General features: G+C 35.2%; 2 protein-coding genes across 2 annotated transcripts in view; one reads left to right on the forward strand and one right to left on the reverse strand.

The window, feature by feature from the left end:
* LOC123551638 (tubulin--tyrosine ligase-like protein 12) overlaps positions 1–815 on the forward strand; it is a 32,115-nt gene extending 31,300 nt beyond the window's left edge. The window contains exon 14 of the mRNA XM_053541121.1: positions 1–815. Coding sequence (XP_053397096.1) covers positions 1–158 — 158 coding nt within the window. The 3' untranslated portion in view covers positions 159–815.
* The window catches only part of LOC123551639 (ribosome production factor 2 homolog), a 14,595-nt gene continuing 2,131 nt past the window's right edge, over positions 718–13,181 (reverse strand). Inside the window, exons 2-10 of the mRNA XM_053541122.1 lie at positions 10,895–11,027; positions 10,610–10,647; positions 9,785–9,824; positions 8,578–8,659; positions 7,291–7,367; positions 6,704–6,803; positions 5,339–5,441; positions 4,657–4,801; positions 718–2,225 (exon numbers count right to left, since the gene is read on the reverse strand). Of these exons, the coding sequence (XP_053397097.1) occupies positions 2,034–2,225; positions 4,657–4,801; positions 5,339–5,441; positions 6,704–6,803; positions 7,291–7,367; positions 8,578–8,659; positions 9,785–9,824; positions 10,610–10,647; positions 10,895–11,027 (910 nt within the window). The 3' untranslated portion in view covers positions 718–2,033. The remainder of the gene's footprint in view (positions 2,226–4,656; positions 4,802–5,338; positions 5,442–6,703; positions 6,804–7,290; positions 7,368–8,577; positions 8,660–9,784; positions 9,825–10,609; positions 10,648–10,894; positions 11,028–13,181) is intronic.

A 13,181-nucleotide genomic window follows, 5' to 3' on the forward strand; every position in this document is an offset into this window, starting at 1 on the left:
GAGAGAAATATGTACAGCCTATGTTAAGTGAGGTGAACTTTGCCTGTGATTATACCAGCTGGATGGAGGAATATCCAGAAATGCTTAATGACGCCTTCAGTGTATTATTCTTCAATGACATCAAAGGACGTGAAGATAGGATCATCCCACTGTCTTGATGAGCTGTTCTAATGTAGACTGGATCGGTTTTTATATTGTTATAATAACTAACCTCATTAATCGTTACATAGACTGGATCAGTCTTAAAATAATGATATATCATAGCACACTGTAGACTGTATTGAAGGTTTGGCTTCCATCATTAGACACAAGCATGAACAGGATCTTTCCAAAATGGATCTTCATATATCAAATGGAACATTGCAAAAGGTTAGAAGATGAAAGTTGCCATCAGCTTTTCTTATCTGTCTAAGTTGTTATACAAGACGTGACCTTTGCACAGTACAAGGAAGGATCCAGTATGCCTCTCTGAGCAAAAGTTCAGGAAGTGGCAAATTCTTTATAATGCAGAAATAAGCTTAAAGTAGAATTTGTACCAAAAACCTAAGAAAAGTCAAGTGACAGGAATATACAACATTTATCATATACCTCAGAGTATATCTTGTCAGTCCAAACTTACACAGACATTTCATAGTTCTATTTTGGGCAATTCATGTGTTCATCTTAACTGTTTCAATACCAGTAAGCTCTTATTTGTTATATAAAGGAAACAGCAAATTGTTAAAGTTTTCATTTTTATTTCATTTTAGTTAGTGATTTCTTTTATAATGAATCAATATGTACAGTTTCATGTGCAATAAATACTTTTAAAAACATCTTTCAGTTTATTTTAACTTAAAAATACTTAAACATGTTTGGTACATGAACCTCTAGTCTACATACCTAGTTACAATACCTTCCCAGCATTCCTGGGTTACATTGCTTGTTCCCTGTATGTAACTTACATATATCGTTTCACAACATTAAGGTGGAAAACAACTGCCTTAGATGTACATTTGCCGAAACAACTGTATTGGATGGACAGTTTCCTGAAAAACTGACAAATAATAATGATAAACAACTGTCTCAGATGTGCTTTTTCCTGCCAATTTGAAAAAGAGAAACAGCTGCCTTAGTTGTATATTCTTCTGACAACTGACAATGAGAAACCACTGTCTTAGATCTGCTTTTTCCTTCCAAACTGCAAAACAGACACAACTGCCTTAACAACGAGAAACCACTGTTTCTTTTTTAAGTTAGATGTATATTCACCAGTCAAACTGACGAAGAGAAACAACTGCCTAAGCATTCTGTCGAAGTTCAATAAATAAACTTCTGGAGATGTTTATTCTGCTGCCTAATTGGCAATGAGAAACAACTACCTCAGATGCATATTCTCATCAAATCTACAACAAATTCAACTGTCTTCGATGTATATTCTCCAGTCAAGTTAACGACCAAAATCAACAAAGAAACAACTGCCAGGTGTGTATATACTCTTGTGTCAAATCAACAAAAACAACTGCGTAAGTTACATATTCTGCTGTCAAACAACAAAGAAAACAACTGCCTAAGATGTGTATTTTCCAGACAAATCAACTAAGAGAGTATTTGCTTCACTGAGACTGGCAGTTTTGTTCTTACTAGCAAGCTGCAGTCACAAAATAAAATGGTGACAGATTCAGAACTTTTTAAAATTTGAAATTACTAACACATCAGAGTTTTATAACATTTAGCAAACACCACTGGTATAAGAAGTAACATGAACTCAACAACTGTAAACATGTTGAAATTTCTTTTTGTGAGCGTATGAAAAACTGAATACTTGTTTAAATATTGGGTCTTAAATTATTTTCAGAATAATACATACAATGAAGCCAGTTTGAAATATTTTAAAAACCCAAATAATCTCGACTTAGGATCATGTGGCTGTACTACAAATTGAAACATGAGATGTTGACTTGTACAATACTTTGGCACGACCATTCGAAAAATGTCACAGAAAGACATGCTTTAGAAAAAAAAAGTTTTAAATTTTCTCAGAAAAAATATCTTCAAGTGTCTGCTTCCTCTACTGATTGTTTTGACTTTTTGGGACTGGTTCCCTGTCCTTTATTGTCTTTTCTTTGTCTTTTCAATCCTTTCATCTTTCTTGTCTGTAAGTTGGACAAATCTTGTTTCTGCATGTGTATTCTACCAAGCTGCGAACCAAATGCATCCTGGGATATATTCTTTCTCTTCTTTATCTGTAATTAAATTTGGAATAATATATAAATATAATGTAAATGTTTTTACACCGACAAACAAATTATTTCATGAGTTAACCCTTTTCAGACTTTTTGTTGGTAGCAAATATCCTGTCATATATAAAAATCACTCTTTGAAACCACAATGACAGAAAAATATCTCCCACTGTAGGGGTTAATGATTTGATAAAAGCTACATCCATTTATAATACTGTACAAAGAAAATGTGTTGCTTTAATCTTATGACTCTACATATTGTACCTTCAAGGTAACCTGAGAATACCATTATCAGGTTTGCACCATACCATTGGTGAATCAGATTTTTATAACGGTTTTGATTGACTGACCTGTCCTTTTTTAGCTCACCTGTCACAAAGTGACAAGGTGAGCTTTTGTGATCGCACGGCGTCCGTCGTCCGTCCGTGCGTCCGTCCGTAAACTTTTGCTTGTGACCACTCTAGAGGTCACATTTTTCATGGGATCTTTATGAAAATTGGTCAGAATGTTCATCTTGATGATATCTAGGTCAAGTTCGAAACTGGGTCACGTGCCATCAAAAACTAGGTCAGTAGGTCTAAAAATAGAAAAACCTTGTGACCTCTCTAGAGGCCATATATTTCACAAGATCTTCATGAAAATTGGTCAGAATGTTCACCTTGATGATATCTAGGTCAAGTTCGAAACTGGGTCATGTGGGGTCAAAAACTAGGTCAGTAGGTCTAAAAATTGAAAAACCTTGTGACCTCTCTAGAGGCCATATTTTTCATGAGATCTTCATGAATATAGGTCAGAATGTTCACCTTGATGATATCTAGGTCAAGTTCGAAACTGGGTCACATGGGGTCAAAAACTAGGTCAGTAGGTCTAAAAATAGAAAAACCTTGTGACCTCTCTAGAGGCCATATTTTTCACGAGATCTTCATGAATATTGGTCAGAATGTTCACCTTGATGATATCTAGGTCAAGTTTGAAACTGGGTCACGTGGGGTCAAAAACTAGGTCATTAGGTCTAAAAATAGAAAAACCTTGTGACCTCTCTAGAGGCCATATTTCTCAAAGGATCTTCATGAAAATTGGTCAGAATGTTCAGCTTGATGATATCTAGGTCAAGTTCGAAACTGGGTCACGTAGGGGTAAAAACTAGGTCAGTAGGTCTAAAAATAGAAAAACCTTGTGACCTCTCTAGAGGCCATATTTTTCATAAAATCTTCATGAATATTGGTCAGAATGTTCACCTTGATGATATCTAGGTCATTTTCGATACTGGGTCATGTGGGATCAAAAACTAGGTCAGTAGGTCTAAAAATAGAAAAACCTAGTGACCTCTCTAGAGGCCATATTTCTCAATGGATCTTCATGAAAATTGGTCAGAATGTTCACCTTGATGATATCTAGGTCAAGTTCGAAACTGGGTCACGTGCGGTCAAAAACTAGGTCAGTAGGTCTAAAAATAGAAAAACCTTGTGACCTCTCTAGAGGCCGTATTTTTCAATGGATCTTCATGAAAATTGGTCAGAATGTTAACCTTGATGATATCTAGATCAAGTTCGAAACTGGGTCACGTGGGGTTAAAAACTAGGTCAGTAGATCTAAAAATAGAAAAACCTTGTGACCTCTCTAGAGGCCATATTTTTCATGAGATCTTCATGAATATTGGTCAGGTTTGAAACTGGGTAACGTGGGGTCAAAAACTAGGTCAGTAGGTCTAAAAATAGAAAAACCTTGTGACCTTTCTAGAGGCCATATTTCTCTATGGATCTTCATGAAAATTGGTGAGACTGTTCAGCTTGAAGATATCTAGGTCAAGTTCGAAACTATGTCACGTGCCATCAAAAACTAGGTCAGTAGGTCAAATAATAGAAAGTCCTTGTGACCTCTCTAAAGGCCTATATTTTTCATGGGATCTGTATGAAAGTTGGTCTGATTGTTCATCTTGATGATATCTAGGTCAAGTTCGAAACTGGGTCACGTGCCTTCAAAAACTAGGTCATTAGGTCAAAGAATAGAAAAACCTTGTGACCTCTCTAGAGGCCATATTTTTCAATGGATCTTCATGAAAATTGGTCAGAATTTTTTATCTTGATGATATCTATGTCACATGTGCTGAAAAACTAGGTCACTTTGTCAAATAATAGAAATAACGACGTCATACTCAGTTCAACACTGGGTCATGTGGGGATAGGTAAGCGATTCAGGACCATCCTGGTCCTCTTGTTTCTTGTTCTCATTGGCCTTTGACAAGACTATTCAACCCATCACTTATATCTAATAAATTATGACTGCTGAAGTTAAATAAAATACTGTTATATTCACATACCAACCAAACATATGCAAGACCTAGGTCAGACAGTATTTGGCAAAACTTGTACAAGGAAAAAAAGTCTGCAAAATACCTGAACTATAAAACTGGTAAGAGAAACTGAATACTTACAGTGGCTGTTTTTGGTTTCTTCAAGCTTCTCTTGTACAAATCATCTGATGCTATCTTTGTTCTCCGCACTGTAAAGTCGACAGATGGTCCCATATCTTCTAATTCAATACGGGGAACTTTGCTTCCAGACTTCTTTAATAAAATTCTGTTGTTGAAAAAAGAAGATTATTGAACAATCAGTAATTATTTATTTATTTGGGTTTTACGGCGCACAAACACAGTATAGGTTAAAAAGTGTTGCAAGTTGCTTTGCAGACAAGTAAGGTTTATGTCCTTGTATAAGCAATACCAATTTCTAGACTTTTTGCTTTTAGCAAGTAATTATTTTCATACTAATTACTAAAATGGTTTTAGCACAGCTGACAACAACATTTCAGTTATACATAACCATCTTTTTTCTGGAAAGTTCTTAACACACAGTAACTGCCTTACTATTCTATGCTATAAAGAAGATGTCAACTAAATTTTCCTCTAATGCAATAACTATTTCTGGATAAGTTGTCAGTTTACCCAAATTCTGATGGGATCTGACAAATTACCCTAATTTTGATGTGATGAGACAAAATTACAACCCTTTACGGCAAAGTAAAGCTGGTTTGATAAACTATAATAAAAGCATCCTTAAGTATTTTACATGCTAAGTATCCATTACATTTAACTAATAAACATGGTATGAACAGACCTGTAATTTCTGATGTATATTTTCCCATCTACAGCTGATATCATTATAACATGTTCTATTCCCTGCAGTCTAATCTGCTTTATTACAGAACCTCTGAAAAAATCTGAAATAAAATGTATCTCTCATATAAATTGACATGAAATTTATTTCTGACATTGAGAACTGATTTGTGTATTCAGGTCTTTTTTCTGAAACTTAGTTTGTTTAAAATATAGTTCTTAGAGCTATGAGTTTTACTAATCATGGTCAATTGAATGCTCCTGATGATAAAGATCTTCAATATGTATGAAATACTTGCTGAAGTGTGTAAATATTTTTTTGTCATTAAGTGATCACAATGAAAAACAGTGAAATTATTTATAAGACTAATTTAGGTTGATTTCATCTGCAAAACTGAATCCCATTAAAGTTTCCATTAAAATCCTCATATTTCTGTCTGAGCGAAATGGCTGATTCAGCAACATTCCTGTCCCAGCAAAATGGCTAAGCAAAAAAATCCTGTCCCTGCAAAATGGCAGATTCAGCAAAAATTCCTGTCCCAGCAAAATGACTGATTTGATCAAAATCATGAACTTCCACACCACCAAAAGGTTTTAAAGTATTCAGTAACATGTTAACAACAATTTCATCAAAGCACTAACAAGCATATGCCAGTTCTTGCTTAATATATTACAAATTCCCAGTAAGAAATTTAACCTTCAATTATTTGTAACTTGTAAATAATGCAAATGTATGACTGACTTCAACTGAGATAAATAACAGTTGTTGGAACAGTAAATGTTGCGTAACAATACGCGTTTTCCCTAAGTTACATTGCGTAAAATGTATGCATCAAATATGACATCACGATATATTTAAACAAGAGCACTATAATGAGAAGCAATATATGCCTGAAGGTGTAACCTTTGACCCCTAAGTGTGACCTTGACCTTGAAGCGAGGTATCCTAAACATGCGCTCTGCATGTCTTCTCGATGTGGTGAACATTTGTGCCAAGCTTCTTTAAAATCCTTCAAGCAGTTCAAGAGTTACAGAGCGAACACAAAATTGCTAATGGACAGACAGGCAGACACTGGCGTCATAACATAATACCTCACTTCGGGTGTATAACAATCTTAGCCAATCATGCACTGTGATATCTGGAATGTTCCGTCTTTACTTGAGCCCACAGCCATTAAGTTCATCACCATTTAAATTTTATTTGTTAGCATTTAACAGGCCTTAAGACCATTTTCCTGTATTTACGGTGTAGAATAGCACCCCAGTTTCCTCTCCAGGCACTATTTCAGATCAGACAGGAACCTTCTATCATTATTCAAAATCTGATTCTTAGAAAAGATCAATAAACTGTTTTACAGTAAATTACCTGCAAAGAGATTTTTCAATCTAGAGTAGTCGGGATCTGTGTCAAACTGTTCCCCAGCAAACATAATACATGGTTTAGTACCTATTGGACATTTTGGACCCTGTGAAATATCAAATACTGTGTATGCAGGAATAATCATCAACATCTTCAAACACAAACGATACACATACTACCAATTATGGCTATACCAGAACCATTATATGAAGATGTCTTTGTTTGTTTTCCAATTTGTAACATTTCATACAATACATTGTGTACTTCAGAAAGGTGACATAAGTCACATATAAGTAACTAATTTAAAATATGCTTATACATGTTAAACATACATGATTGTCCCAGATACACACTAGATCTATGCTAGTGTTCAAAAACCTCTGTATCTAACAGTGGTGATGAATTGACTAACAATTTTGTCAGAGAACAAATTTTGCACTGGAGCTGGAGTCCAGTCCAATGTTGTTCTTCATAAACTTGCATAGTGAGGAACATGAGTACCTGCCACACAGGTCAGGAAACGGTAAAAATTACACCTGTTTCTATGCAAACAAAAATCAACAAACCCAGAGTACCTTATCGAAGTGTCTTACCTCAATATCAAACATTGATTTAAAACTGTCTATTCCGAGTTCTATCATATCCAAAACATGGTAATCAAACATCCGACCTGTCAATGACAAAAGATAGGCTTTATTACACTGAAGTAATATCACAATCTGCATTACATTCAAACAAGAGCTCCACTTAACAGAGCATAATAGGCCCATTTGCAAGAATAGGACTGGGAGAGGAGTGCAGGATGTTGACAAGGGATACTAAAACACAATTTCAAAAAACTTCACAGAAAATAAAAAGGATCCCTGTCATCTTGACCTTTAGAGTCGCTGAACCCAAAATCCATTAGGATTATCCTCAAAAGGTACTTATTCATTATGTGAAGTTTGAAAGACATAGTTGTTATTCTTATTGATTTACAATCAGTCACCTGGTTACTGTGGCCTTGACCTTTGGCCTACAGAACTGAAATATAATAGGGATCCCCCCTAGTGGTGCTAAGTCATCAAGTAAAGGCTGAATGATGCACCTAATATAAAGCCTGAAAACAAACGAAAAAATACCAGAAATTCAGTCAGTTCCCTGTGACCCTCACGTCTGAGCCACTGATCCCAAAATCAAGAGTGATGTTCCTTAAATTGTACTCCATCATTGTGTTAAGTATGAAAGCTTTATACTTTACGAGTCCAGAAACTATATCAGTCTCCAGGTTACTGTGACTTTGACCTTTGACCTATTGATCCTAAAAAGAATAGGGATCCTCCTTAAGTAGTGTTTATCCATCCTGTAATAGCTAAAATACTTCGTGATTTATAGCACAGAAAAAAAAAATAACAGAGTTTAAGTGAAGTCCCTGTAACCGTGACCTCTAGTCAACTGACCCAAAGACCAACAGGGATCTTTAATACTCTAGTGGCATTCAATCATTGTGGGAAGACTGAAAGTGAAGACTGAAAGCTAGCTGTTACTTAAGAGTCTGGAGATCACATTCAGACTCAGTCAATGTGTCCTTGACCTCTGACCTAAAATGCTAAAAAACAATAGAGATCCTTCTCAAATGGTACTTAGTCATCCTGTTAACTTTGAAAGCTGCAGCTGTTAATACTTTCTGACATATAGTCAAGAAACGATGGAAGGACAGACATTGCTATTCCATAATGCATCTGTCATTTTTCGAAACGGGTGTACAAATATGTACATTGTATCTTAAATATCTTCGATACAGTAATAATTTTACTGTTAAGCACTCATGCACTTGAAAAAAAGAACAAACTAACAGAATTAATTAAAGGCAAACAGGATACTACAGTACTTTATTTTACCTATAACAATGTTGTTGGGCCTCTTCTTTGAATGACTACCAAACATAAACAATGATGCATCACATTTCTGGGAGAAAAATTCCTGAAACAGAAGAATATATGAGCCGTGCCATGGAAAACCAACATAGTGGGTGTGCGACCAGCATGGATCCAGACCAGCCTGCGCATCCGCGCAGTCTGGTCAGGCTCCATGCTGTTCGCTTTTAAAGCCTATTGGAATTGGAGAAACTGTTAGCGAACAGCATGGATCCTGACCAGACTGCGCAGATGCGCAGGCTGGTCTGGATCCATGCTGGTCGCAAAGCCACTATGTTGGTTTTCCCATGGCACAGCTCATATTATGTTAACCTGACCAGTTTACAATCATTTAAACATTAATGATAACTATGTCTGTTTGAGATAGAACTGAACTGGAAGCATTTCTAAAAACATAGTAAGTTATAACAAAAATATTCAAGTGTTTTCCAATATTTGAGTTGACCTTATATTGCCATAGAAAATTAACAAATACCCTTGGGATCAAACTTACAACCTTTTCATAGTCTAACTGCACTAACCCGGTGGGCATCCAGCATTTGTTGCCAGTATCAATACCAACATGGTGGATATATCACCACTAAACTACAACATTTAAATCAAAATGTAATCATTTTAATTCATTGGGGACTAATTTTCATGGATTTAGTGGTGTATCCAGGCCTTGACACTTACTTTTTTCAGTGATGTCCCAGAGGGCCCCCTACCTGTAGAATCTGGTGTCCCTCACCAATATAAAGGATCCCTCCAGTTTGAAAGGATGAAAATGTACTCAACCAAAACTGCTAGATCTTAAATTGTATTTCTTTTCTCATTTCAAATTAAATTCAGCAACAGTCTCACATTGTCGCTATTGAAAATAGGTATCCTGGACGAAAACCTAGCTTTGAATAATTGGTGTCCCTCACTAGAATGTGGGATCCTGGGACACCATTAGTATTGAAGCCTGGTATCAAAATCAATCCAAATGAACAAGCAAAGTTCTCATTCTTTTATCTTTGCAAAGAGAAATCCATAAATTATATCCCAAAAATATAGCTCTTTTGGGCAGAACCACAAAAATTTATACAAGCAAAATTACATGATTTCACAATACTCAATTTTTCACTTTGCTCATTCAATTGACATGAAGTTTGTGTTTCCTATTTTACATACATCTGTATTTACTTACCAAAGGAGTCTCATCTTCAAATGGCCTAAGGATATTCTTCCTACAAGAAAAATTGAACAGAAAATCATTTCAACTCAAATATCTATACTGCAATGGTCTGAATAGAATTTATAACAAGCTGTCTAATGACAATGCTCTCGACTATTTGAAGCCCTAGAAACTATATACCCGGTACTAGCTTATATACAAAAGCTTTTATTAGTAAAATTTCTAAAGTTGCAAAAGGGGCATAATTTTGATAAAATGTAAGCCTGAGATATAAAACTTGACATGTGAGATCATCCTGTGATGCCAACGATGTGTGGAAAATATGAAAACATTTGGTCAAGTATTTCCAGATAAACAAGCTCACATGCAAAACTATCACAAAACTTCTATGCTAAAAAGGGGTATAACTTTGTTAAAGTCAAAGATACAGTCCTGTATCTTGCCAAGTGAGATTTTCAAATAATATCAGTCATGCGTTAAGTTTGAAAGCATTTGCTCAGACAGTTTTTGAGAAACCTGCTCACATATGCAAAACTTAAACTGGCATAAAAGAATAAAAAGCAGAGAATTTGTGTACAATTTTCTTGTCATTTTGGTCTTTTAAATTGGTATCTTGATTGTACAGTTTTCTTCAAACATAAAGTCTGTTACATAGGTATCTAGCTATATACCAGAAACCTGGAAACAAATATTTCTGTAAGGACTGTACGGTAACTTTAAGCAAAAATACAGCCAAAATTTGACAGTCAAAGTGACACTGCGATGAAGAAATATTTAAGCAAGAGAATGTTGTTGGAAGTCAAAATTTGTATTTGATTGTTATGTAGCTACTCTTACCTCTTGTACATTACAGCATCTATCTTTTTCAGGGTGTACTGGAAGAGAAAGACAGCATCAATGTAATACTAAACATCCTACTTAAAAGGGATAGATCACTTCAATCATGCAACTTTTTATAGGAAATTAGAAGTTCTTGTCATAATGAAATAAACCTATATTTAAGTACCTGTCACAATGCATGACATAACAAACCTAATGCCCACTATCAACAGCTAAGAACAGAGTAATTATTATACAAATAAAATGTGATACTAGATAAAAAGTAGGCAACTCTGTACATACCAATTCTTTCAGTAACTGTGTAACAGTTTGACTGGTGTTACCACCCTTCACAAACATTGCTCGCTTTGTGTTCTCATAGATCTTGGATTCCCTGTCCTGCAGGAATCTTTTCCCACGCTGGGTTTTTGGCTTGCTATAAAAATATTATCAACAGAAGATAATCATTTTTAACCTTTAGCCTGCTGGCGGCAACTGATTCTGCCTATGCGACCAGTGCAGACCAAGATCAGCCTGCACAATCGTGCAGTCTGATCATGGTCTGCACTGTTCGCTATTCAGTCAGTAAATTTTTAGTGAAAACCCCTTCGAATAATAAATAGTATTGCCCATATTGAATGATGGCCCAGTCCATTTTAGAAATTTAGCAGGCTAAGGGTTAATACTACTGGCCTTTTAACTGAACAACTTATCACCCTGTACTTATTAAAGCTGGTTACCCGTATTCATTTAAGAAATAATTCATAGCAAAAGATTGTTTTAACAATATTTATGCACGATGGGCGGTTATACGTCCAGCGTAATAATTTCAGGAGGGCACAGACCTACTGCCTGAGTGTATAAATAGTGTTAAAACACAGTTTTGCTATAAATTAATTCAATCCTTATATGCATTTAATCTAACAGCAGATAAAATACAGAAGCACTTTTTCTTGGTCGCAACAAAAACTTTAACGTCACCATACGTTAACGCAAAGTCATTCTAGCTGCTGTAACAGAGACAAGCATATTAAAATTTTGCTTTGTATCTTAAAGATGTGCTTGTAAATACCAGGTACTAAGATGTTTGTTGGCAAAACAAATTTCATGTGCAGGTAAATACCAGTCAGAATGATTGCTGGTGTAATCAGGGCTACAGTTTAAGGACTGTTCAATTGCCTCAGGCAGGTAAAAGTTCAGTTTGGGCAGGCAGAAAGTCGAAGTCAATTGTTGTTGGGTAATTAGAAATTTATCGTGTTAGCTCATTCTTGGAAAGCATGTTATTCCTGTTGTTAAATTTGAATATTTTCAAAACAACGTTTTATTTCACAACCAATATCGTCCTATTAATGGAGTGTGATATATATTTTGGCCTAATTTTCACATTTCTGGAATCCTGTAACATCACTGCATCAGATTTTGTCATTGTGCAACCCAAAACTTTTCACTTAAGTTAGTTCCGCACATTTGGATCAAAATTTTTTCTACAATGTAGAATTGATTAAACTCAGATTTTTCAAAATTTTATAATATACTTGGAAATTTCAGCAAATAAGAATGTTAGGGTCTTGTGCTTGATTTTTTGCTAGACTGATTTGAATAATTTAGACCTCGCGCAATTTTTCATAATGGGAGTTTATGGGAAAATCCTAACATTCATGACATTTTTGCAAATAGAAATTTTTCTACAATGCAGATTTTAATGAAACTTCTCACAGTTGTAAATAAAGATATGGCTTATAATGTGATGAAATAAAATATATAGGTCCGTGTGCTAATTTTTGAGATATTTGACCATGATTAAACTCTGAGAACAAATCAAACAAGAGCTGTCGGAGGACAGCAACGCTCGACTATTCAACAGCCTTGTCGACTGAATGAATACGGAAGCCGAAAAAGGGACATAATTTAGTAAAAAAGCAAAATAGGGTTATGGAACCTACATAGTGCTTATCAGCTCATGACAGTGGACAAGTGTGTGAAGTTTCAATCCATTCCCATTTAAGTGGGTACTGAGATACCAGCTTATATATAGGAATTTAACCAAAACTCCTAAGTTGAAAAAGGGGCATAATTTTGTAAAATGCGAAGTTGAGTTATTGACCCTTTGCATTGCATGTCATATCATGACAGTGAACAAGTGTGTGAAATTTCAATCCTTTCCCATTAGTGGATACTGAGATACCAGCTTACATACAAAAACTTAACCAAAAATTTCTATGTTGAAAAAGGGGCATAATTTTGAAAAAAAGCAAAATAAAGTTATGGGACCTGCTTTGTGCATGTCAGATCATGACAGTGAATAAGTGTGTGAAGTTTCAATTCATTCCAGTAAGTGAGTACTGAGATACCAGCTTACATACAAAACCTTAACCAAAAATTTCTAAGTCGAAAAAGGGGCATAATTTTGTAAAAACAAGCAAAATAGAGTTACGGAACCTGTGCAATGTAAGTCAGTTTATCACAGTAAATAAGTGTGTGAAGTTTCAATCCATTCCCACAAGTGGTTACTGAGATACCAGCTTACATACAAAACCTTAACCAAAAATTTCTAAGTCGAAAAAGGGGCATAATTTTGTAAAAAAGCAAA

Source organism: Mercenaria mercenaria, chromosome 4 (genome assembly GCF_021730395.1).
Source record: "Mercenaria mercenaria strain notata chromosome 4, MADL_Memer_1, whole genome shotgun sequence".
Lineage (NCBI taxonomy): Eukaryota > Metazoa > Mollusca > Bivalvia > Venerida > Veneridae > Mercenaria > Mercenaria mercenaria.